General features: G+C 48.8%; 1 protein-coding gene across 1 annotated transcript in view; it reads left to right on the forward strand.

The window, feature by feature from the left end:
• Positions 1-26,612, forward strand: part of TRIM71 (tripartite motif containing 71) — a 66,493-nt gene that overhangs the window by 22,516 nt on the left and 17,365 nt on the right. Inside the window, exon 2 of the mRNA XM_045436693.1 lies at positions 21,473-21,640. Within this exon, the coding sequence (XP_045292649.1) occupies positions 21,473-21,640 (168 nt within the window). The remainder of the gene's footprint in view (positions 1-21,472; positions 21,641-26,612) is intronic.

Consider the following 26,612-nt stretch of genomic DNA (forward strand, 5'->3'; position numbering starts at 1 on the left):
GGCCTTTTCTTCACGAGGGTGTAGGGGAGTCGTTCGGGGTTACTCACGGGGACAAACCTTTCCTTACCTCTGTGAGGTTTCTGGGTCTGTCGCCCGCCAGCCGTGGGACCTCTGCGCAACCTCGGCCTTCACCGTCTGTAAAATGAAGGTGGGACTGTGGCTCGATAAGTTGTGCTTTTGACACGTGGTGATCCGGGGACGCCCTGGGCCCAGAGCCCGACTCGCTGTATCCGTGCATTTGGCAAGCGTGCACGGAGGCTCTGACGTGAGCCCCGCGCGGCCCCTTCCTCCTGTGACAAATGAGTGTGCTGACAACCAAACAGATTTGCTTGGGGTCTGCCCCCTCCCACACTGGCCTCTGAGTCTCTCTGGCTCAGGTTGCTCTCTGTATGGGGCTCTGTCTTTCCCTTTGCACTCGTGATAGGACGTATCGGAGAGGTGTTTGGGTGTACGTACGAGTGGCAAAGAGCAATACCGCTCACTTATTCTGTGACCCTGCGCACGCCGGTCCTCTGTGCGTTGGCTTCCCTCTTTGCCGAATAGTGACAGCGGTGATAGGTTCCTGTGTGCAAAGATCTGAGATGCCGGAGTTCTGACAGAGGTGCGCCTCGGGGTGGGGTGCCCTCGGGGGTGGGGTGCGGTCCTCTGCCCTCTTGGCTCTAAGGACGCAGGAATCCTGCCAAGGGAGTTCTGTCAGGTCAGGCCCATAAACTTTATCATCCTTCCTCCAGAAGTCAGCTGGTCTGCTCACTTCTGTCCCTGATAACCACTCGTCTTCCCTGGAGGGATGGGGGCCAGAGGCTTGGGAGGGCGTCTCCAAAGAAACTAGGAGATGGTTTTTGCTGATTCCTTGCCCCTTCTTCATCACTGCGTATTTTTAAATAATTTGCTTCTTTCATCGCTCCTTTTGGGAAAGGAGGCTCCAGAATTACACTTGACTTCATCCGTGAGCAGGAGCCCAGGGTCACTTTTCCCTTGCCGGGCAGTTCTTAAATACCAGTATCCGCCTCCTTTTTGCCCCTTAGTCCTGGTAGGCGGAATGAAGCCTGGGGCCCTGGCCAGACCGAGGTGTCCAGTGGAGGAAAAGCTGGGACTCAAGGCTGCAGGAAAACCCAGAGCCAGCTTGCCGCCCTGCCCCTGCTGGCTATACCAAGCCCCACTGGAGATGCCGGGGCCCTGCTTAACCTAGGATGCACACCCCCGTCTCCAGTCAGAAAGCTCCCCCTCCAGCTACAGTCTGGGTTTGGGGAGGGGTTAAGATGCTTTTTACAATTTTTCGAGCGGAGGTGGGGGCACCTGGGTGGTTCAGTCTGTTGTGCATCTGACTTCAGGCTCAGGTTATGATCTCGCGGTTTGTAGGTTTGAACCCCACGTCAGACTCATTGCTGTCAGCGCTAAGCCCGCTTCAGATCCTCTGTCCCCGTGTCTTTGCCCCTGCCCCACTTGTGTGCTCTCTCGTTCTCAAATAGAACCTTAAAAAATTGTTTTTTCAAGGTGGCGCCTGGGTGGCTCAGTCATTGAGCGTGAATTTAAAAAATCTAAAAGTTTTCAAGAATTCCTGTTTTAGGAATTGGTATTCTGGTGATCCTGGCCCAGGGAGGTCAGAGGGGTCTTATGCAGAGAGCTGGGGCAGGAAGGGGGTGAGGATGAGCCTTCTGTGTGCATTTATTTTTTTTTTAACGTTTATTTATTTTTTTGAGACAGAGACAGAACATGAACGGGGGAGGGTCAGAGATGGAGGGAGACACAGAATCCGAAGCAGGCTCCAGGCTCTGAGTGGTCAGCACAGAGCCCGACGCGGGGCCCGAACTCACGCGAGATCACGACCTGAGCCGAAGTTGGCCGCTTAACCGACTGAGCCACCCAGGCGCCCCATATGTGCATTTAAATTTAAAAGCTATCCACTAGAAAATGAACCTCAGTTTGGATAGACAAGGTCAGAAGAACCAGATCTTGTGGGGCTGCCGCAAAGTCTTGATGGTTAAACCTGTTTTTATAGGGAAGGCAGAGGGGACTCAGTCCTCTTCCCTGTCTTAGATTGTAAACTTGGCATTGTGATCTCCTTCCCCTCCACCACTGATTTGTAAACAGCGTGGTTAGAGGCAGGAGCCTGGAGAGATCTGGAGAGCCGAGTCCTAACCCTTTTTCCTCCATTAAACCTGTGCCTGTTTTAGCTAGATAAGCAGACGTCCTCCTCTACTTTTTGCCTGCTGGAATTAGAAGTTGAGAGTGCATTGCCTGCTGATTCTTTACCTTTTTTTTTTTTTTTAAGAAGTTAGAGATTCCTTTGAGAATCTGATGTGCTCACCTTCTTCCCAGAAAGATGTGCGCATTCACAGTTTTGCAACAAATCGAGGGTTGCTCCCATCTAGTTAAGATTTTGTGGCTCAAAACATTTGGGGGGATGTCTCCAGTGCCTTTCAAAAGCAAGATAGTCATCTGCTATTACGAATTTTAAAAAGCAGAGCAAGACCACCCCTAGCATGGATGGTTTGAGAATTGAGTCCCTGTGGCCCTGAGGCCTGTGGTGGTGAAGCTGTTCTACTCTCTGTATTTGTGCTACTTTGGGGGGTGAGGTACATAATGGGGCAGAAAGGTGTTGAGGCAGTTCTGAGCTTGTTTAAAATGCCAACCCTGTGGCAGGTCGGGGGGGCGGGGGTTGTGTAGTACAAAGCGATGAATATAGAGGGAAATTTGTATCATTGATTAGGAATGCAAATTTTTGCACGTAATTCTCTGAAAGCAAGTAGGCATTGGGAAGGAGAAAAGCTAAGAGGAAAATTGTCTCCCAGAGGATTTTTGTAAGGCATTTCTCTTCCCCCTCCTCTTGTGTTTGACCTATTTATGTACTTTCAGAGTGTTGATGTCATAGCATTTCAAAGGGATATTGTATGTCTTGAGTGGTAACTTCTTTTAAGTAGGCCTAAAATATCCCCTTCTCCATTAATGATCAGCATGGTTCCCTGTAGTAATGAATATTGTCATAGAATGTACTACTCATCCAGATGCCTGAGGTCATTCCCTCCCCCCTCCCCTGCCTTGCACTCACTCGCGCTGGCTCGCGCGCTCTCTCTCTCTCGCGCTCTCTCTCTCTCTCTCTCTCTCTCTCTCTCTCTCTCTCTCTCAGTTCTGGGTCCCCTTTGGCAATAACTGCAGTGTAGCCAGCAAATAAAAATAACCTCTAAGGAAAACTAGCTTGTGTAGCTTTTCTTTGGAGTTTTAAAATGATGTGTTTTAGCAGGAGATACTCAGTACATACATGTTGGGAGAAAACTTTGCTAAACAGAGTATCTTTTGACCTGTTTATAAGGATTTTGTAGGGAAGCCAGTCCCTGTTTCTCTTGTGGGATTAATCATTTCCTTTTGACCTTGTGCTCTGCCCCTAACATGTTGCATTGATCAAATCCCGAAATCTCAAGTTCTTTTCTCCACCCCCCACCCACGGCCCCATTTGAGTCAGAAAAACCTGAGGTGCAGGAAACGTTATTTATCCATTTCAAATTATTTTCAAAAACAGTTGCCTCCACTTTCCTGTTTTGTTTTTTCTTTAATAGGACTTTTGTGAAACAGACCTTTAAACTCCCCAAATTGTGATTGGAAATGTCACTAGTTCAGCCCAATACATTTGAAAACCTTTGATTGACAGTGTTTCCTGGGGGCAACAGGAAAAAGTTCTTTTGGATTCGGTTTGTTTCATTTCCCTCCCCACCCCCATTCCAACTCGGAATGGGACACAGTTGATAATAGAGCTGATGCAGTTAGCAAAAGAGCCGAGTCAGTAACAAGTATGTGCAGAATTGACTTCGTAGGTCTCCCTCCTCAACTGAAGTCCCTCAGCTACAGTATAAAGTTGTTGGAAGCCTCTTAGTCGGTTGTCATCCACACCTTCTCTTCTGGTTAGTTTTACTAATGATAATAGAGCTGGCCGGTTTGGGAGCGATGGAGTTTAAAGTAATACCTCTTGTGCGCCAGTTACAGAAAATTTATTTTTTGGAATTTAAGGATTACAGGATAGTAACATTGGTGTGTGGTTGTGTGCACGTGAGAGAGACGGGGAGGGAGCGCGAGAGAAGAGTGTATGAAAGTTGCAAACAAGAGAAAGGAAGGCTCGTTTGACCGTCATCCACAGCTGATTTGTTTGGGAGTGGGTGAGGAATATTCTGCCCACTTCCCCACTTGCAAGAAGCTATTCAGCAGGAGAGAGGATGCCTGGAACCTTCCTGCTGGAGTGTGCCTGAGGGACCTGTAACAACAAAGCCTCTGTATTGGACCAGCTGCCATCTTGGACCCAGTTCTTTGACAATTGGCCCTCACTCTTGGACTAAATTGATCACAGATCCCCTGGGGGTAGCCTTTGGATTGTGGGGCCAAGAGTGAAATTAGGGACAGGGACAGTGTTGTGGCCTACACTGGAGCCCCTGGGGGCACATCCTGGAGAAGGACACCGAGAGCTGTGTTCCTTCCCTCTGGGGGGGGGCCGGAGGGGGAGTTGGGAGATAAATAGGTTTTCTCCAGCTTTGCGAGTGTCCATTTCTGGGTTATGCCTGGTGGGATTGTACAGAAATGCGAGGTATTAGGGGCCAGGAAGAATGGTTGGAATAAATGCAGTGAAGAGGGTAAGAGTTTCCATAAGAGCCAGGAGGAGGGTGGAGCCCTCAGAGGTGAGCACTTAGGAGCATTTGGCTAGAGGTTTCATCATACTAGGTTCATCTTCGGGTCCCTTGGGAATTGCTATAAAGTCCAGCATGTTAAACTTGAGGGATTTATTCTTGACTCTCAGGCAATGGGGAGCTATTGAGGGTCGTTGAGTTAGGGAGTCATGAAAAAAATCAATTAAAGGATTGACTTTTTTTGGCAGTGGTTGTTGGCACACAGATAAAAATCCCCATGCCGTATGCTTATGAGACCCTAGCAGGCTAGGTGGAAGTTGATAGAGGTGAGCTTTTCAAAACAGTAGGGGAGGGAGTGTTGTTACTGTTGACAGAGGCAGCGAGCACAGAGCCCCGCTGGTTTCTACCTTGGCTCTGAAGCCAGGCTCTATCACTTTCTGCTTGTGTCCTTGGGCAGGTTACTAACTACGCCTTAGTTTTTTCATCTGGAAAAAGAGGGTGATCACAGTAGCTACCCCATGTGTTCAGGACAAATTAATGTATGTAAAGCACCTGTCATAGGGCCGGACGCTAATGCACAGCTAGGAAAACATTTGCCATTATTAAACTCTGGGTCCGGCAAAGTTTGGGTAAATGAACCTCAGGGGAGGGAGCCCTGTGCTTCGTTGAAGCCTCCTATGTATGCCCTGTGCGGAGACTTCGAACATATAGAGAATTGCTAGTCACCCTAATCCAGAGATAAGTATCAACATGTTAATATATGTCATTCTTGTTAATGTGGCTCAAAAGAAAAGTCCGCGCATGCCTTCATTTTCCATTAAGATCATACTGGTCTACGGCCACACCACCCTGAACGCGCCCGATCTCGTCCATTGAGATCATACTGTGAGTATTGACTTGTATTCTGTCTGTTCTTTTCCATTTCACATTATACTGTGTAAATATAGGGTATTATTTGTTACTAATATAAGTAGTAAACTAAATCCGTAGCTTGTCTTAGCAATTAGTTTAGGGATGTGAGGGGAATAGCAAAAAGTACTTCGATTTCATTGAGTCTAAGTAGCTACACAAACATGCTGCAGTTTGGCGTGGGATGAAAAATACACAGTAGTATTCAGTGATGTCCAAGCACATTCAGGTACTCCTCACTATAGATTTGATTAGCAAGGAATACTCGCACCGATTTTCTTCCGTTAGACAAAGAGTACAATACTATGTATGTTACTCCTTCCTTATTTTTTCTGTAGCTTTAGAGGTCATTCCGTGGGTGTAGAGCATCTCGTTCTTTTTCGTGGTTGCCCAGTAATCAATCTGCTTAACAATTATTTAACCAGTCTTAATGATGGACATTTAGTTTGTTTCCCATCTCAAAGATGGTGCCATAAATCATCCGTCTTTTTTTTTTTTTAATGTTTGTTTATTTCTGAAACAATGTGAGAGACAGAGTGCAAGCGGTAGAGGGGGGCAGAGAGAGGGAGACACAGAATCCGAAGCAGGCTCCAGGCTCTGAGCTGTCAGCACAGACCCGACGTGGGGCTCGAACTCACAAACCGTGAGATCATGGCCTGAGCTGAAGTTGAACGCTTAACTGACCAAGCCACTCAGGCGCTCCAGTCATCTGTCTTTTCAAAGAAATGTCTCATTCCTAGCTGGATGGCTTGAACATAGAAAGATACCGCTTAGAGCTTGTGAAGGTTCTTATTTACTGGAGAAGAGATCCTGCCCCCACCCCGCCCCACCCCGCCCCGCCCCGCCCCGCCCCGAAGAAATGGAGGTTAAAGCTTTTCCTGAGATCACATTGGGCCAGTGGTGAGAAATAAGATGATACGCTCTGGACCACAAGCACGTCAGGTCTGGAGTTTTGCTTTGTTTCTTTTAAGGGTTTTTTTTAAGTGTATTGATTTGTTTTTGAGAGGGGGTTTCAGATAGAGAATCCCAAGCAAGCTCCGTACTAGAAGAGCAGAGCTGAAATCAGGAGTTCAGACAGTTAACTGATCGAGCCACCCAGGAGCCCCTGGAGTTCTGTCAAAAGTCTAGGAGAGGCTTTTGGCTTAGGGAGGACCCAGGGAAAGATGTCTGAGGTTTGGCCCCTTTGGAAACTTACTGGAGGTTTTGCATTCTCCCCTTCCCACTTTAGTGGTTTTATTTTCCACCACATTCTCCTGGATAGTTACTTCTGGAGGACCACCAGGTTCATAGACACCGTCTCTGACATGGAAAAATGCTTCTGGACATGCTTACTACATTGAGGCCCTGAGAGACTGACTAGCTCTTGGGGTTTGGGGGATCTTAATTTTTATTTAGCTCTCCCTGTGTGGCTGCTGCCTGACCACGACTTTGGTATGGAACCCGTGGATTCAATTTTGATGGAATCAGCTATGGGCAGAGTGAGGAAGGAAAGTCGAATGTCCTATTATTCAATCCCCTAGGCCTTAGTCAAGGAGGAAAGAAGGTATTGAGTAGCTGAAGGTATTGAAGTAACTGTCTAGCCATCAGCTCTTACCTAACTGAAAAGTTGTTTTATCTTTGTTAATAGATAAAATAAAAATGGTGTTTGGATGGGACACCTGGGTGGCTCAGTCGGATAAGTGTCATGATCCCAGGGGTTCGTGGGTTCGAGCCCCACGTCGGGCTCTGTGCTGACAGCTCGGAGCCTGGAGCCTGCTTCGGATTCTGTGTTTCCCTATGTCTCTACACCTCCCCCGCTTGTGCACGGGCTCTCTCTCGCTCTCAAAAATAAACATCAAAAAAAATTTTCTTAATGGAATTTTGACGATCGGTTGTTCCTCACTCTTCTGTAGGTACTGTACTCCGTGGAGCAAGTCTTTTCATCCTATTTGTCACTGGAGGTTGGCTAGCCAAGGTGGCTTGCTCACTGGTGGTGATCCGGTGGGGGTTGTCAGCCAGAGGGCCTGCGCTTCTCACAGTGCGGCTGCTGGTTCTGAGAGGGTGTTCTGGGCCCTTGGAAACATCGGCTCTTCTCCCCTCCCCGCCGCTCCCCTCGCTGTTTCATAGCCTGACTTGGCAGTGGCACAGGTTCAGCCCAGACTCAAGCCAGAGGGGAAACAGACTCCATATTTTGATGAGAAAAATAGCAAACCGAGGGGTAGGCAGGGGTGGGGTGAGGGCATCGTTCTCGGGCAGAGGCATAGCTTGTGTCCGAGGAGCGCGGAGGAGTCTGGAGGATGGCCCAGCCAGACACGGTGGGTGAGGGGAGCTCCTGCGGGGCTTCACAGAGGGGCAGCTGCGATCGGCTCTGACTTTTATGAAAGGTGCTCCCTGCCTGGGGAGAAACCCGTTTCAAGCCTGCTGGTTACTTGGGAAAGTGGCAGCAGGCCAGGCCCAGGAGAATCTGCGAGAAAGGATTCTGCGGCGGGCCCTGTCCCAGAGTGAAGGTTCGGGTTCAGGTTCAGGTTCAGGGATGATGGTGTTGGGGAACACAGCAGAGAGGCCCCTGACGAGAGATTTACCAGGAGAGGGAAGGGATGCTGAGTAGCACGGGCCGGCCAGTTGGGGCTCAGTGCTGACTTCTCGCCTTGGCATTAACCCCCCCACCCCCACCCTGCGGTACAGGCAGCACACAGGTGGAGGACCCAAGTGTAAAGGTTGGGGTAACTGGCACTCCCTAGAGGCCCCGTCCCGGGCGGGGCCTGCAGTTCTTGGCTTTGGAAGGTAGAGTCAGAAGGTATCTCGCTCTCTCCTGTGATAGCATTCTTTGTCTGGAACTTTTCCTCCACCCATTCCCATTATTACACTTTTAGACTAAAGTCTCAGACTTCCCTTCCTTCAGGAAGTCTGCTGGGATTATATGCCAGGCCCAGTGTTTCCTGGTTTTCTTCCCCCAGTCCTGTCCTTGCTGACCTCTTACTCACTCACCCCTCCTACTGGACTGTAACCTCTTTGAGGACAAGGGCACAGTGCGAGGGCTGGGAGTTCACGTGAAATGTAGAATGACATCTGCCGATGGGGGTTGAAAGAGGTTCATCTGACTGGCTGTCCGGCCTTGTGGCCAGGCACTGTGGCCCCACAGGAAGTTGGGGATCTCTACAGGTCCCAGTTATCGTCCAGAACACTTTTTTTCCAGTCTCCAGTTCCAAGAGAATGGAATCTCTCACATTCTTTTCAGCAGGCAGAGATGTTTGAGTGGCTTTACGGCATTAACAGCCCTGCCTTGCAAACCTGTTCCTGGAGTTTGATTTAACCTGCCCTGTCCCTTGCCAGGCCAGAACCCTTACACCAGGCTCCCTTCCCTGTCGTCTGTGTTACGACTTGTATCTCATGCACTTTCTCTTACGGGTTCTGAGCCACCAGCTGTGAGATTGTGTGATCCCCATTTTGTGGGCAGAGGTAGCGCTCAGTGAGCCAGCTTAAAACCGAAAGAGTTGAAGAAGGAAGGACCACTTTGACATTTGAGCTCCTCGACATGAGGCGGCCCCAGTTGTGCCCTGGTCTCCTTCCGTGTCTGGATGGATGCCTGGACAGTCACCGTAGCCTGTGTCCCTGGCTCCCCGTCTCCTCCTCCTCCGACCCATGAGCCTCCAGCTGGTGTTCCCCTCCCGTCTCCTCCAGACTCTTCCCTGGGTGCGGGCCAAGAGCAGCCGTGCTTCTTTGCTAAAGCTGTTCCTTTTCGTTGGATTCGTAAATCTTCTGTCTCTGTCCTCCTGTCCCGTTCTTTCCCAGAAGCCTTGTCAGGGTTACCTGCCCCACCTCCAAGGCCACGCAACCACAATAGATCCCGCGAAGGGAGTTATTTTGTACAACTTTTCTGGATGGCAGTTTTTCCAAACTGCCCCCCAAGTACACATAATCTGGTTGATTCCTTATTTGTTGTACTGATCCTTTCTAGTGGGTTTCCAAACTGAGCCACGTTGGAGATTTACAGGGGGTGCCTGGACACGTGCACGTTGGCCCCGCCCAGATTGGCCCAAGCAAGATTTGTAGGAGACTGGAAGCTTCTTCAGTTTCTTCGTCTGTCTTAATCTCCCAAAGCTCTTAGCCCAGAGCCTTAAATCCAGTGTAAATAGTAAAAAAAGAGCGGTAAACACAGCACACATCATAAGGGTATTGTGGACTCAGACTCGAGTCTGCAGCCTGAGTGCAGGCTTCCTCTGGAGACCAGGAGGGAAGTGTTGGGAGACCAGGAGGCTCTCCGCAGCTGACAGGAAGGAGGACAGTCCAGCCCGAGCGAGACTCTGGGCGGTGCCTCACGCAGAGTTTTCAGTGCGGTGGGGTTACTGTGGTAGAACAGAAAAGGAATAAAAGCCCCCCGGGCCAGAACCTGTGTAACATGTGTAACAGCACATCGCAGCCAGTTACACTCAACCCTTGCACAACACGAAACTGCACGGGCTCCCCCCCAATAAATACAGTACAGTGCTGTAAATATTTTCCCTTCCTTATGATTTTTTTAAAAAGTTTATTTATTTTGAGAGAGAGAGAGAAAGGGAGTGGGAGAGGGACAGAGAGAGAATCCCAAGCAGACCTCACTGTCCGTGTGGAGCCCGACGCAGGGCTCGAACCCACAGACTGTGAGATCACGACCTGAGCTGAAATCAAGAGTCAGATGCTTAACTCGCTGAGCCACCCAGGTTGCCCCTTCCTTACGATTTTCTCGATACCGATTTTTCCCCTCTACCTTTGTTGTAAGAACACAGTATTTAATACTTGTATGTACAAAATATGTGTTAATCCACTGGAAGGCTTCTGGTCAATAGTAGGCTATATTAATAGTTAAGCTTTTGGGGAGTCCGAAGTTAGAGGTGGATTTTCAACCGTGTGAGTCATCAGTGCCCCTGAGCCCCGTTATTGTTCAAGGGTCAACTGTATTTCGATTTCTCCTGCCTCAAAGCTCACAGTTGCCCGGTGTAGGTGCTAGCCAGAATATGAGTGACTTTAAAGAACAACAACAAGAAAAAAACAACCCAAAACCCAACAACACCAGGCCAGACAAGCGAGCCAGGAATTTCAGGACCCAAGTAGAGACCAATTGAAGGGCTACTCTTTCCTTTTATTTTCCTCCTGAAACTTTAGGTCACATAACCGATACCCCCTGGTGCTTTGTCTCAGTGTTAGAGTTTGCAGACTTTCTTTTTTTCCTTTTCCCTCATCCGTGCAGGCCTGGCTTTCCCCCATCTGCTGAACTCGAGAGTGTCTGCTTGGGCCGTGGGCCCGTCGGGGGGTTCTGTCTCTCACTACTGTGTAGGGCAGGAGGTGGGGGCCCCCCGATTGCGTTACCTGCCGAGTCGGGGTCGGCTCGCTGCCCAGAGGTTGTGCTAACCGCACACAGGTACAGCGTGAAGAGCTGCCTCATTCCCACAAGATTTCCTTTATTGGAGTAAAGTGGGATTTCTGAGGGAGTTCCGTATTTGAGACTTGAGAAAATGATGGTAATGAGAAATTGTTTCATCAGGGGAAGGGACAAAACAAAAACACCAGGCTTCTAAAGCGGAGCTTGACTCCAGTGGTGTTACCTGCAGCATCCCCACACCTGGATCTTTTTCCTGATTTTTATCTTCTTCCTAGTTAGTTGGTATTTCTCTGCCCCAGATCCTGCCGGCGTAGGTCTCAGTGGTTCCTTGACTATCCCCAAATCCTGCTGTGAGGAGTGCTTCTTCAAGAGCACAGCTGTTGGAAGAGCTCTGCACACTTGTGGGAAAGAGGACTGGGTGATTTTCCAAGGGACTAGGGCTTTGTTGGTCTAGGGGCCGGTCCTGGTTTGGCAGCCGAAGCAGTCCTTAAGGTTTATCCCTGTCTGTCCCTTGTGGTTCCAGCACAGGCTGGGCCCTTCTTACTCAAGATAGGAATCTGGCCTTCCTGTTCTTCTCCCTGTTGGACCAGTTTCTACTGGTTTGTCTAGGCTCCTGGTCCCACCCTTTGCTGCCTTTGGTTTCTGTTCCCCACACCCTTCTTTTTAAGGCCTTATATTTGTTAGTGGTCTCAATCTGAGATTTCTGCTTCACCTTGTTTCAGTAGCTCTCCTGCCCTACCTAGGGCCCCTACCTAGGGCCCCTAGATCATTGTGCCCTACCTGTGCCCTACCTAGGGCCCCTAGATCATTGATAGAAAGTCTCCAAGAGAAGGCCTGCCCTTTAAACTGGGAATCACAGAACCATCCCTGGTTCCTTGGGTGACTCCCAGCCCACATGGCAGGAGGCTGTCTATAGGGTTTTTTGTTTTGTTTTGTTTTTAAATGTTTCTTTTTGAGAGAGAGAGAGAGAGAGAGAGAGAGCGCGCGAGCACGCGAGCTGGGGACAGGTCGGAGAAAGGATCCAAAGCTGGCTGTGCCCTGACAGCCGAGAGCCAGACGTGGGGCTCAAACTCATGAACCACAGGATCCGTGAGCCGAGCTGAAGTCAGACGGTCTCTCCCCAGAACCACCTAGGTGTCCTGGCAGGAGGCTCGTTAAAGTCCGTCACCTAGCTAGGCCTGGCTCTGGCCAGCCCAGGGCCCCTTTGGCCTTTTGGGGGTGTCCTTGGGACCAAGTTTCCTATTGTTGGAGAAGAAGGAATGGATGGCTTAAGTTAATTACCTAACAAACTGCTACCTTGAAAAGGGTTTAAAAAGGAAATCCATTTCCTGGCAAGACTAACCCTTCCCCTTTGCCCCCTGCTGTTCCACTAGAGACCTGGCTTGCACCCCCTCTGCTCATGCTCATGCTCTCTTTGTGCCTTTTACTCAGAGGAAACCGTGGAGAAAGGTTCTGGTGACTCCTGCGGTGGTGGGGGGAGAAGAGGTGCTGTGAGTTGTGTCTGTTTTAACGGGGATGCTTTGGAGCCCTGTGGAAAAGCCCACGCTTGCGCCTGGAGACACATCCCCATGCTTCACAGACATGCACGCCTTAGCCACTGTTGCCCTGGGCACTTGCATTGACAATTCAGAAGCCATCGGCTGCCTTCTTCTTTGGTCTCCTTCCCAATTTAGATGACACCTGCCTGCAAACAAGTCTGGATGAAAACGGAGTTTCTACAGTGATTAAATACTTGGTTAACCTTTCGATTTGGAGGCAGTGCCTGGTTAGCGAAACCCCGCTCTTAAAATTGTCAGTGATCGTGACCCTGTAACCTTGGGCCATCAGGAAAAGTGAGAGTTGGGCCTCTCTTACCCAGGGCAGAGCAATCAATGTGTTCGTCCAGCTACTCAGGAATATAGAACTTGATGGAATGGGGAGAGAATGGGAAATTTTTATTTTGTTGTGTTGGAGGGAGAAAATATGACTGGTAATATTTAAAAACCTTTTTTGTTATTATCTGAATCTTTATTTCTGCTTCCTCCCTGGGATAATTTTCCCCGGCTGATGAGTGACTTTCCTGGCTTTAAATTCACCTGTCCACATGATCTCAGCCACAGAGGCAATTGAAACCCCTTTTGCTACTTGAGGGAGTGCAAAGGTTTCAGGTGCACAATGTTGCCCACTGTTTAAGAGGTGAGGACTGAGTTACATGACCACCTACAGAGTCTGGCCATTTTATTAAGTCGGCCTCCCAAGCACTACCTACTTGGGTCCAGAACACAACAGATTAAAATTGTGCCTTGCTTTTGTGACCTTGGAGGCAACCAAATCTATCTTTTCATGTCTGGTTTAAAAATCTATAATTTACGTGGGCAGTGATCTCAGTGTTGGCACAAATCTCTTTTATTTGCTGCTGGAAGCTGTGTGGGCCACTCATTAGTACATCAGAGGTCAGATGCATGCCGGGGCAGCAGCTGGGACACTGATGATTTCATATGGCTTTGCATGACCGCTGGCCGCCTGTGGTGCTGTAAATCGGGCTCAGAGTTCTAATTTTTTCAAAACCTCTGGGGGAGTTACTCCAACACTTGCCTCTTGCTAGATAGAACTTAAGAAAAACAATACCTAATGGGAACATTGTGGGAAGAATGGTAGCAACCTATTAGAAGTCAATTATGTGGGGGGCCATTGGAGTGCCTCATGGATGGGGCTGCGCGAGAATTTGTTAGGTCCTCAGCAATGGGCGCCTCACCACCAAGTCTAGGCTGCAAACCCCACCCCAGGATACTAGGTGGTCAGTGGGAGGGTTCCCCCCCTTTTTGGGGGGGGGGTGTAACTTACATAAAATGAACATAATTGTACATTGTGAATTTTGACAGTTCTATACCTATGTAACCACCCCTTTCCTCAAGATAATAGAAGAACTTTCACCTGCAGCTTCTCTTCTGGTTTTTTTGACCTTAGTTTTGCCTTTGTATAAATGAAATTATGCAGTATATTCTATTTTTTAACACTTCTGAGTTTATTAAAGTTTTAGAAATGTACTCGAACATTTCTAAATGCTTCATAAAACATTTCTAATGTCTTAAATGCTTAATAAACATTTTGAAAGCTTAATAAAAGATCACCGAAATTCTCTGTATCACCCTCTTTCCCCCAAAAACGTGGCTTTATTTATACGTTTATTTTAATGTTTATTTTTGAGAGATAGAGTGGGGGAGGGGTGGGGGAGGCACAGAATCTGAAGCAGGCTCCAGGCTCTGAGCTGTCAGCACAGACCTCACTGTGGGGCTCAAACTCCGTGAACCGCAAAATCATGACCTGAGCTCAACCGACTGAGTTGGGTGCTCAACCGACTGAGCCTCCCAGGCACCCCATCACCCTTTAATACCTAGTTTGTTCCTTTTTTTTTTTTTTTTTCCTTAAGTGTGTTTTTTTTCTTTCAAGTTTTTATTTTAACTCCAGTACTGTGAACATACAGTGTGTAATGTTAGTTTCGGGTGTGCAATTTGGTGATTTAACAATGCCATACAATGCCCTGTGCTCATCACAACAAGTGCATTCCTTAAATCACATGTACATTTTTTCATGTTGATTCTGGCGTGTTCCGAAGTGTCCCTCAGTGCCATGTCACGGAACTTGGATCTGTTGGAGGACCCCCCAAGCACAGGTGTGTCCCTTGGCAGTGTGGAGAAGATACTCCTTGCCTGCGGGCCCTTGTTAAAGCCTTCGGGAAGTGTGGGAGACTGGGCTGTGGGCACTGAAGCCTGTGGTCTTGGTGAGCATGGTCAGCCGGGAATGTGCCTCAGGCCGCATGGGTTGGGCAGAGATAACAAGGCCCAGCCTGCAAGCTGGAGTCCGACCTGGAGACGTGTGTAGTCCAGGAGTGCAGGTTGGGTTCCCCAGGGGCGGACGCTGACGAGTGAGTTTATGAGCAGCTCCCTGTGTAACGCAGGGAGGAAGCAGGATGGAGGCAGGCCCAGCAAGGGCATGTCTGTCACTGGCACCTGAGGCAGAGCCTGACTGTCTGTGTGAAACATGAGGGATAGAGCCCGGAGAGGGAAGATACTGCAGGCGACAGAAGTGGGGCGAACAGAAGCACCGCCACATTCTCTCCTCATCCTCACCCCCAGAATTGCCATGTATGTTTTCTCACACAATGTGATATCATGATTAAACAATTAGGGGTGCCTGGCAGGCTCCGTCAGAAGAGCATGTGACTCTTGACATCGGGGTTGTGGGTTCGAGCCCCACATCAGGGGTAGAGATCACTTTAAAACAAATGGGGAAAGGAACCTTTATGTGGCTTGGGGGCGGGGGGGGGGGGGAGCACAGAAAGCTCAGCTGAGCAGCACACAGCTCGTCCTGATCTTCAAATTTCTGTGGTGGCACCAGCACCAGCATTGAGTCTGAAGCTGTTAGAGCCTGATGGCCTTCCTCTGCTTTCAGCGCTTCCTTTCCAAATTTGCCTTGTCCACGGAGTTTACAAACTTTGGTCTGGAGCTGAGCAGGCTGCTCTGACCCCAGTTTGGGCTGTTCTTGGATACCTGCCCCACCACTAGGCATAGTCTTGACTCATTCTGTTGCTGATTTAACTTGGAAATGGATTTCATTCACCTCGTTGGCCAGACAGGCACTAGTATGTGTCCAGATCGTATATCCTAACCCGTGCGATCAGATGTGCCTCAACATTTAAAATTTCCGATTTTAGAAAGTAAATATTGTATAACAACACAAGATAATGGGCATTCGCATTTCTCCAGCCAAGTGCTTGAACTCTCATACTAAATGGTATAGGTTAAAATCATAAATCATTTGCATGCCTGTTTGGGTTTTGCTGACAAATAGCTTATGTAACAACTTTCAGTTTTGAGAGCCTGTTGGATTTTGGAATTGCAGGAAGGGCATTGTGGATTTGTACGGGACCCCCAGTGTCTGTTTCACTGAGTGTTGGAATGATAACCCCTGAGACTACTGAGTGCCGTTTTTATTCCTAACACCTCTCTCCGTACTTCGCCCATCGCCCGAGACCCCTCACTGTCCACTTCTAGAGGTGTCTCCAGCGAGCAGCCCCACTCCCCCCATCCATGCCCTTGTGTTTAGGACAATCTCCTTAGCAGCCGTTACTGAGGATGCAGAATTCTCTGGGCTTTTCAATCTCAGTGTCTACTGAAGTCTTCCAGCCAAGCAGAAGTGGAATCTTAACTCCCAGTCCCAACACGGACCGTCTCATCTGGTGTTCCCCTGCTGGCTTTTTGTGTACGTTTGGTCTCATCGGGAACAGAAACTGGTACTCGACAGCCTTTCTCTCTTCACTTGACTTAACAGTTAGCAAGGTGGAGAATCCTTACTATCCACACTTGCAAGCACATTTGCCTTCCTGTACATCAAGTGATGTAGCAATTGTACGTATTACCAAATTGAAGAAATTGAGGTATATAAAGAACAAGAAAGTGCAACACTGAGTTGCTCGGGATTTTTTTTTTTTTTTTTTTTTTAAATCAGGAAATGGCTTTAAAATTGTATCAGCAGGTACTAATTGAATAAGCCTGTGGTATATCCACAGGCAACATACCATGCAGGCATTTATAAAATGGGCAGCCTGAGCCAGAACATTCTCCAAGTTAATACAGCTTAAGAGAAAAAAAGCTAGCATAACATGCTTCTGTTTGTCTTTTAAAACAATTCACCTATGCACAGAATGTAACATTTTTGGATGGTTGCATAAAGTAGAAACATTGAGAAATGGGGGAGATTTAAAAAAATGATTTGCACTTACATATTTTTTGCAGTAAAATGGCATATATGTTCCCTAAAATTTCTTCATGCTAGATTTTATTTTTAAGGAATCTCTACACCCAGCGTGAGGCTCAAACTCAACCCAAGATCGAGAGTCACATGCTCTATGGACTGAGCCAGCCAGGAGACCCCCCTCCCCCAGTTTTTTGTTTTTTGTTTTTTAAATGCTTCATGCCTCTCCTCCTCCCTCCCTGGCCACCTTAGCTTATCCTCAGCTGGCTTCTGCTGACCGGAGCTGGTAGTGATTGTGCATGAAAATCGGTCCAGATTCCTTTCTTTCCCCCTCTTCCCGGGCCCCTGGGGCCCCCAGGTTGCAGCACACGGCTAGGGTGCAGGAGGGACTTCTTCCTCAGGTTTGGACTGTGGGTTTGGGAGCACTGGCATTCTGCATAATTTTCCCTACATCAAGTAAAACTTGGTTCTGATGTTACTTAATAGACTTCGTTTCAGAAGAGCTGGACTCTACTCCTTGAACTTGATTTAATGTTTTGCCTTTTTTTAATTGGCATACACACACAGGTAAGGCTTGTGGCCCAGCCATCCTCCCCTTGATTTCTATGCTGGGAAACTTGGAAACCCTCATGGGTGGTTGGTGTGACCTCCTTTTGTCCAGGCCGGAGTTTGTGGGAGGCCAGAGGTCCCCAGTCGTTTTAAGGGATGTGAAAAAAATCTCAGAAACGTCAGCATACAGCAGTTCTGTATTTCGGTTGGGGCGTTTTGATGACATCCTTTCAGTTTCTATTCTTCAGTGATCTGGGTCGTTGTATTTTAAACTGGAATCTCCTTTCAGATGCGTGGTGCTCTAATAGGAGTCGCATGTGGGTGTGTGTGTGTGCGCGCGCGCGCGTGCGCGCGCGCGTTCGTTCCGTTCCTTCGTTTCTTGTTGGATCACACAGGTGGTATAAAAAGTAGATTCTAGAAGTGCACACCCAGTCTTGTTCATTAACAGCATTTTATTTTAGTACCGGCTAAGGCCAACCTGCCTACTGAGTATTCTTATTTATTTATTTTTTCCTTAACCTCTCTCCTTCCTCTCCCGCTGGGCCCACATTCCTAGGTCTTTGTCTCTGCCTGGTATTTTAGAAATTATGGGAGAGGAAGGCAGTGGGTGGGGCGTTCTGGAAGCTGGGGGCAGGGAAGAGGGTGGTCACTTGCAAGGTCAGAGGTCGAGCCTGCTCCATTCAGCTGGGGCAGCCAGATTGTCGCCATGCGAGGAGGGGGAGGGGTGGGAGGGGCCGAGGAGGGGGAGGGGTGGGAGGGGCCGAGGAGGAGGAGGTGGAGGAGAGGAGGAGGAGGAGGGGTGGGGTGGGAGGGGCCGTGTTGTACATCTGCCCGGGAAACCCCTAACAGGCAGCTCCAGGGCCCTAGAATTCCTGCCGCCAGAGGACCACTCCTTCTCCCCCTCATGGCCTCTGCCACTCTTCTGGTCCTTTGGAAGACGTGGGTTCCAGTTTATTCTTTTAAAACAATCTTCGAGCTGTTTCAGAGAGAATTGCACCCATGTGCACGCTTACCTGTTGACTCCAAAATTGTGGGTTTTCGACCTTCGGAGCTTCTAAATGGAGCATGAAATCCTCCCAGAGTTTTATGCCGAACTTCAGCTAGACAGTTGATAAAAATCGACCAGATTTCCAGTTTTTGGATACCGTTCTTTGAAAAATCAATAGCTCATGAATTATAAGCACCAGTGGAGCTGTGCTGTTCTACTCGCCCTTCTCGCCCTTAGCTTTTTTATTACCAACAAGCTGGGTGTCCCCCAGGGCCAGCCCCACCGCTGTGCTGTGCCTACGGTCCAGGACCGAAATCAGGTGTGTTCTGGGCACAGTCCCGGGGAACCGATGCCAGGCAGGATTGCATCAAGAGGGGCCCAGTGCCAGGGGCTCTGGGGCACCCTGCCGCTGCTTGTTCGGACCAGGATTTCTCTTCTGGCCTCTTCCTCAGCAGAATGCTTTAAAGCCTACCATTTGCGAGGTATCTCCTATGCGCATTATTCAGGCTGTGGATTTAAATTTAATGTTTATTTATTTTGAGAGAGAGCGAGAGAGCCATTGAGCACGCCCTCAAGTGCGCTCAGGCAAGCAGGGGAGCGGCAGAGAGAGGGAGAGAGAGAGAATCCCAAGCAGGTTCCGCACTGTCAGCACAGAGCCCAACTTGGGGCTCCATCCCACGAACTGAGATCATGACCTGAGCTGAAATCAAGAGTCGGACGCTTAACGGACTGCAGGCTCCGGATTTTAAAAACCCAGAAGAACCACCTTGGTTTCTTGCAGGCACACAATTGGCACCTGGAGCCTGGCTTCCTTGCTCAGCCCAGAGTTATTTCAAAGGACTTTTGGTTTCTGGTGTTCAGTCCCCGAGGTAGGGTTCCCAGGATTTCAGGGATGGAAGCAGTCTCTGGAGGCACCTCGCTGGACTGCTTGTGTTTCACAGACGAGGCAAGCCCGGTCAGGTGACTGGATAGACAGACGTCCACGGCCAGATGGTGCCAGGCTTGGGCTAACAGCCTCAGGTTCTTTCCTACTCACTGCGAGTGAAAGCCGTTCACAGAGACTGAAGAAAGCCAGGGGACCCTGGTCAGTCCACACAGCTGTCCAGAGAAGGGATGAAGAGGGGATTGCTTACTGTTTGGCAGGGGCAGAGAGGACAGAAGGTTCAGAGACATGTCCCATTCGAATTTCAAAGGAGCCTACAGATGGAAGGTTTTCACACTTCACATGAGCATAGGAGTGACCCCTTTATTCCCGTGACAAATGGAGGGAGCCAACGGGAAGGCAGGAGGTTGAGTTGTTGAAACGGGGTAGGGGAGGGTGCTTTAGCCCCACATCATAAAAAGAGGCTGTCCAGGAATTTCCCCCAAGTTTATCCGCTTTAGCATCTTTTGGTTAGCATTTAAGGTCAGCTTGAAAATTTTAGCTTTATCAGATTAGACAGATGATCATTTCTAAAATGGTGAACCCGCTTTAAAAAGCGATTGGTCTTGGAGGCAAATTACAGTCACCAAATTTCAGTCGCCCTCGGTTGCTGGGAGGGTACTGCACTGGCCCTCGTCTGGTCACAAAGCTGATCCCATTTCTCTCCTATAAAATGGGGCCCATAAACTTACCACATCGGAACCATTTCTTAGAAAAGGAAGTGGGTGGCTCAGTCGGTTAAGCGTCTGACCTCGACTCAGGTCGCGATCTCGAGCCCCACATCGGGCTCTGCTGACAGCTCAGAGCCTGGAGGCTGCTGAGATTCTGTCTTCCTCTCTCTGCCCCTCCCCCGCTTGTGCGTGTGCGTGCTCGCGGTCTGTCTCTCTCTCAAAAATAAACTTTAAAGAATTTTTTGAAAAAAAAAAAAAAAAAAAAAAAAGAAACATAATCTAAGCCTTTCCCCGATTTCTGAGTCCAGTGGTCCCTAGAGAAGCAGCCTAAACCACGCAGGACCACACAGCCCCCTTCTGACTCCCTGCACCCTCAGCAGAGTCGCCTGTTGCCCTGAGCTTGTCTGGGGACACCATCTCCCAGCGGATGTGCTCGGAGCAGCGTCTGGTTAGTTAACAAAACAACCTGAAGAGTAGACAGTCAGCATCCGTACTTTCGCCCGGGCTCCTTTCTGCGAGGGTCTTTCTCCTGGGAACGTCGCGGCCCTCCCTGCCCGTCTGCGAGTCGGGTAACGCTCTGCCTGCTCTGGGCCGGGCTTCCGCGCAGAACCGCCTGGCCTCGGGTCTCCCACCCTGGACGCCACAAGACCTCGTAAGGTGCTCGGTGCTCTGGTGAAGAGCCAGCATCTGGCGGGTCTTCCAGAAGGCTCGAGGTGGCCGCCCTGTTCTGCCCTTGCTTTCTGTGTGGCCCTAAGACTCCTCGACCTCTGGTCTTCATCTGGGGATTAAGCGTATTGTGTGCAGAAAAGCAGCCCCTCGACACCGCTTCCCTGCCTGTTGCGTGTCGGCTGGCTTTTCCCCAAGCCCAGGTATGCCGGCGGTGAATGGAAGCCCTGCTCTCGAAAGCCGTCCACCAGACGTTGACAGAGAGCGGTGCTCGGTGCCCTGCTCCGTGGAAGGATACAGCTCGACTGGCCCAGTTTCTGTGCCAAGGAGCTTCCGCTCTTGAGAGCTCCTCATTTATCAGCAGGTGAAGGTTGTGCCAAGCCGTGTCTCCCTCCCGGCAGGCTGGGCCCCAGGGAGATACAGAACATCACAAAGCAGTTCTGTCAGCACGGGCTGCCTCTCGGGGTCAACTCCTTGGAACAACTTGGCAGGAAGAAGAAAGACAAGAAGCTGGCTGACCTTACCACTAGCTTTTTGCCTTCGTTCCAGAAGCTTAAGCCCAGAGCTTGCCCGAGTGCCTGGGAGAACCATGCTTTGCACTTTGCGCTAATCTCCTCGATTGGGGGGGGACTGTGGCTGCGAGCTGCCCTGTGAGGGTGATTAATACTGGCTCCTAACTGTGTTTCACACACCCAGAGGGTGGGGTGGCAAAGCACATTTTTCTGGTATATTCTTTCATTCGGGCCACCAATCTCAGACCAGGGAGGTACAGTCTTAGAACTTTTCTGGGCAATTAATCTGAGACCTAGGGAAAATCTCATGCCAGGAGGATTGTTTTGTTTCGTCTTTGCCTTTGGAGTCTCGGTTAAAGTTCTGAATGAAACCAGAGTGGAAAGAGGGAATTGGTTGTTTTCTCCTTGAGGGGGTAAGAAAGGAGGACACGCTGCCCGCGGTTGGCTGCAGGGGTGTGCTTGCTAAGTGGGAAGGGGGTGTCTGGTGTCTGGCATCCACAGAGCACCCCTGAGGCTGCCCCCCTCCCCGCTAGCCCCAAATCTCCTTAATGCTTGTCCCCTCTCTGGTCCCCAGGTGCTGCATCTGTACTGTGACACCTGCTCAGTGCCCATCTGTCGCGAGTGCACGATGGGCCGGCACGGCGGCCACAGCTTCATCTACCTCCAGGAGGCGCTGCAGGACTCCAGGGCACTTACCATCCAGCTGCTGGCCGACGCACAGCAGGGCCGCCAGGCCATCCAGGTCAGTCCCCCCCTTTCCCTGTCCTTTCTTGCACGTGAGACCTGTCCCACTCCCTCTCAGATGGCATGTGTAGGTTACTGGGCAGGCTCCGGTGTGTGGGGGCCTGGGAACAATGACCCACCGAGCTCCTGTGACCTCCATGCAGCAGTAATCCCTTGGGGAGGGGGAGGGTTCACCAAGAGGGATGTGGCCAAAGTTGACTAGCCAGTCAGGGCTTGTTGCGCACGCTTAAGCTCCCTCCCCTCCTCTGCCCTCCCCATCATCTGCCTTTTTCTCATCCAGCCCCCTCCCCAAGTACAAGTGGGCGTTAGCATACCTCAGCTGGGACTGCAGAAAGACGGGGCGCTTAATGCTTTCCAGGCAGATCTCTCCGCTGCTCAGATTTATTTATTTATAGGTGAGACAGAGGTGAGCAACAGAAGTTTAAGATAAGGTTCAGAATCTCAGAGTCTTTCCCAAGCAATAAAAAGTCACTTCCTGGTAACTGAGTCCCTTGTTTCTGTTGAGTCTCCATCCCTTTGGGTTTAGGAAGGGACACATGTAACTTTGGGCCATAGAAAAGTTCTCTTACCGTTGAGTGATAGCATACCTGAATTGACTTAAAATCTTATTGCCTGGTCCAGACAAGGTTTTAAGAAAAAATCATGACATGTTTTCCTTGTAGGAAAAGCTTGAAAGTCAAGGAAACATTGCTAATCATCGAGCAGAAATTGAATGGAAAGTTCACATTCTTAGAGCATTTGAATAAGTGAATTGTGTAAAAAATAAGACCTTTTTTGGAAGTGGTAAGGAATTGATCATGTGCTGTAAAGAAAGGGCAGAAGGGGGGCGCCTGCCTGGCTCAGTCGATTCAGCATCCAACTCTTGATTTCTGCTCAGGTCATGAGCTCGCTGTTTGGGAGTTTGAGTCCCACATTGGGCTCTGTGCTGACAGTGCAGAGCCTGCTTGGCATTTTCTGTCTCTCTCTCTCTGCCCCTCCCCTGTTCACATCTTCATTCATTCATTCATTCATTCATTCATATTCCCTCCCTCTCTCCCTCCCCCTCTCCCTCTCTCTCTCTCTCTCTCTCTCTCTCTCCCTCCCCCTCTCCCTCTCTCCCTCTCTCTCTGTCTCTCTCATCCCCTCTCTCTCTCAAAATAAATAACGTTAAAATCAGGAAGGGGCAGAAGGATAGTTCTGGGTTTTAATAAGTTTCTCAGCAGCTATCCTGTTCCTATGCATGATACTGAAGTGGTCTTTCTGAAGAGTCAGATTGTCTGTTATTCAAGCCCTGTGACTAGAGGTTTGAGCGTCTGTTTCTGCAGTGACTACTTCTGGCATATTCTAACGCCAGAGCGGGCTACTTTCTTCTCTATGCCTTCAGAGTGGTTCTTGGTTGCTCTTAAATTCTTGGTTGTCAGCATCCCCTTTAGCGCATAGTTGTATTGTATTTCTGTTCCATTTTGGTGAGCTTGTATCCCTGAGGATGCAGTGGTTGCTGGCTCCCCTTTTTACGGCAGTGGGGACTTCGTCCGTTGCCTTACCCTGCTGGTGTCTCCTGGACCTGGCTGCTGTCAGCGTCACCTGGGGAGCCCCAAGACCTGCTGCGTGTGGGTCCTGCCCCCCAGACTGTGGCTTCATCTTATTAACCCCTTTCTGTCCTTGGAGATTGAGAACACTCTGGGGTCCTTGAGACATGATTCACAGAATTGCTGGTGCTCTCCACTTTCTGGGATCAGCCACTCTGGAAAGAAAAATGAGTTGTCATGATTCGCTAGAGACATAAAGAGAGACCTGTGATCTGTGAGTGCAATGATGAAATCTCAAGGAACTGGAAATTTGAGAATTTCACGGAGAGGCGAGAGAAGTAGTCGGACAGAGGATTTTGTGTGCCATGCTTAACTTCCTGCAGTGAATACAGTCACTGTTAGCAGACGGTCTGCTGTGAGTAATAAGAAGAACCTAGGGGTGAGATTCAAATAGCAGCAGTACTGCTGAGCTCAATGGGGCATTTTGGGGAGGAGCCAAGTGGCAGGAATGAGATGGGAAGCTCAGTTTGTTTAATCATCTGCATGGCCACATCTAGGTATACCTGCTGAACATCATCTGCATAGATTGTAAATTGACTGCTTCAAGGTCCCTGTGTAACTGGGAGTGGGGGGCGGGGAACGCACCCTTTTGGGGCTCTTGGTTGCAATTCTTCGGAACCTACTCTCAGCCAGTGATCCAAAGATTGGGGTATGATTGGACAACCATTTCTGTCTGAATGTTCTTATCAGGTTCTCAGTACATTGACTATTCCTAAAACTATGTCGTGGCCCTCTAATGAAAGTAGAGAGGTTCATACCTGCTAAGAAGTCTCCTGAGTGTTAGAAAACACGGCCCTTCTTTTCCCTCTGAGTTAACTCTGTGATGCCTTTGGGGGAGGGAGGGGGAACTGAGGTAAAGATGGAGAACAAGTTAGTTTTGCTCAAGTCATTTGCTGAAGGGTCAGTTTGTTCCCATGTGAGCCTTAGAAACAAACCGTCTCCAACGTCAGAAGACTGGTAGGGACCCACTCTTCATTGTGAACAAATGTTTTGCAAATGGGTTCCTTCTAGGAGGTCAGGACATCATTGAAACTGATTTAGTGAGAACAAGGAGGAGTTTGCTTTTAACTGAGCCCCTGCTTTTGTATTTAAGGAAGAACACAGTTCTGAAAGCTTCAGGTAGAGTTCCTGTCTCAGTGATGAATCTAAAAACCATTTATAAAGTACGCCTGGAAGATGTTGGAAAAATCCATCACTGGCTAGCACAGGGTAGGCTCTGGTTTATTTTCATAAAGACATAATTAAGAATTAAGACTTGTGTGCAAGTATACAAGTGTTTTTTCCTTTGTTGGTCACTAAGCAGTGGAAAGGATGTCGGATACTGAGAGGTTCCCCACAGGGTAAAGAAGCAGCCTTGGAATGCCAGGAAAGGACACTACTTTGGGTGCATGGTGCTTCAGGCACTTGGTTTCTTGCATTGGTCAAGTTCATGAAATAAATGGCCTAACCACATAATTCATACACTGCCATTTAATAGCGTTTATATTAAAGAATACAGCAGGTAGTATGAAGGCTGGTTTTGTTTTGTTTTGTTTTGTTGTTAAGTGGGGAAGGGGCAGAGAGAAGTAGAGAGAGAATCCCAAGCAGGCTCTGTGCTATCAGCTTGGAGCCCGATGCGGGTCTCAAACTCAGGAATCATGACCTGACTGAGATCAAGAGTTGGAACATAACCAACTGAGTCACCCAGATGCCCCTGATTTTTGTTATTAATATGAACACTGGAGAAGGAAGGAGGAACATAATTAACATAAAATTTGGGGGAGTGGTAAGCTATTTTAAAGTAGACATCTAACTGGTGCACACACACACCCTTTTATACATCCCTTAACTCCATTTAAACTAAAATACAGAATGATTCCGGTCACAGGGTAAGAGATTCTCATTTCTTTTGCAAGGACATTTAAATCGCAAGCTTGAGGGGCAACTGAGTGGCTTAGCGAGTTAAGTATCTGATTCCTCTCAGGTCATGATCTCACGATTCATGAGTTTGAGTCCCACCTAGGGCTCTCTGCTCTCAGCACAGAGCCTGCTTCAGATCCTCTGTCTCCCTCTCTCTCTGCTCCTCCCCTGCTCGTGTATGCACTCTCCCTCTCCCTCTCAAAAATAAACATTTAAAAAATAAAGAAGGGGGTGACTTGGGCCTAGATCATGATCTCCTGGTTCGTGAGTTCGAGCCCAGCATCAGGCTCTGTGCTAACAGCTCAGAGCCTGGAGCCTGCTTCCGATTCTATGTCTCCCTCTGTCTACCCTACCCCACTTGTGCTCTGTCTCTCTCTCAAAAAGAAGTAAGTGTTTAAACTATTTTTTAAAATAAAAAAATAAGTTGCTAAGTTTGATTTGGACATCGTTGGTCTAAGAAACTGTCCTCAACTTGTTCATTTACCCTTTCTTTGTTCTTTTGTTGTTGTTCATTTACTCATAATATTATTGAATAAATGCATCATTTGGGAGCTTTTAAATACTTTGTGTGTGTACTGGCAAGTCAGCAGGTTCAAGAAGCAGGAGATATTCTGGAAGTCGGCTTTATTTTTGCCAATAACTTAAGGCCTCAAACTGAGTGAGAAGTTGTAAGAGATTTAAATTATGATAGCAAACACCAAAATAAAATCCTAGTAAGGGTTATTACATGGAAAGGAAGGGGACAAGTATTTTAAAAAAAGAAAATGCAAACTGCAGGTAGATATATTAGAAGTGAAACGAGGAGGGTGCGTGAGCGGCTCAGTCGGTAAAGCGTCCGACTCTTGATTTCAGCTCAGGCTGTATCTGTCTCACGGTTCAAGATTGAGCCCTGTGCTCGGCTCTGCACTGATAGCATAGAGCCTGCTTGGGATTTTGTCTACCTCTCTCTGCCCCTTCCCTGCTGGCTGGCATGCTCGCTCTCTCTCTCTCTCTCTCTCTCTCAAAATACACTTAAAAGAAGCAATACAAGAAACTTATGCATAATTTTAAAGTTTTTATTTTTTGTAAGTAATCTCTACACCCAACATGGGGCTTGAACTCACGACCCTGAGATCAAGAGTCACATGCTCTTCTGACTGAGCCAGCCAGGTGCCCCCAAAATGCATGCATGTTAATAGGAGAACAGCAGACTAGCAAATGGGGCAGAGAAATAGTTACTCTGAAAAGATCATAATCAGTAGGCACAACTTTTAGGAAGGAAGGACAACACAGGTGAAGGAATGAAAGGACTGCAGACACCTTGCAAAGACACAGCCTGACCACTTCATATAAAGTACAGAAGTGTATTCAGCCTGAGCAGTAACCAGTCATAATGACACCAGAGCACTATTTTGGATAAGTGACGGAGTAACTACACCACACGTAATCTTTGTGAGTGGGAGAGCATGTTTTGAAAAATATCCAGAGCTTTAAATATGGAAGGAACTCCGTCCTCTTAGTAGG

The sequence above is a fragment of the Leopardus geoffroyi genome, chromosome C2 (genome assembly GCF_018350155.1).
Source record: "Leopardus geoffroyi isolate Oge1 chromosome C2, O.geoffroyi_Oge1_pat1.0, whole genome shotgun sequence".
Taxonomy (NCBI): Eukaryota; Metazoa; Chordata; class Mammalia; order Carnivora; family Felidae; genus Leopardus; species Leopardus geoffroyi.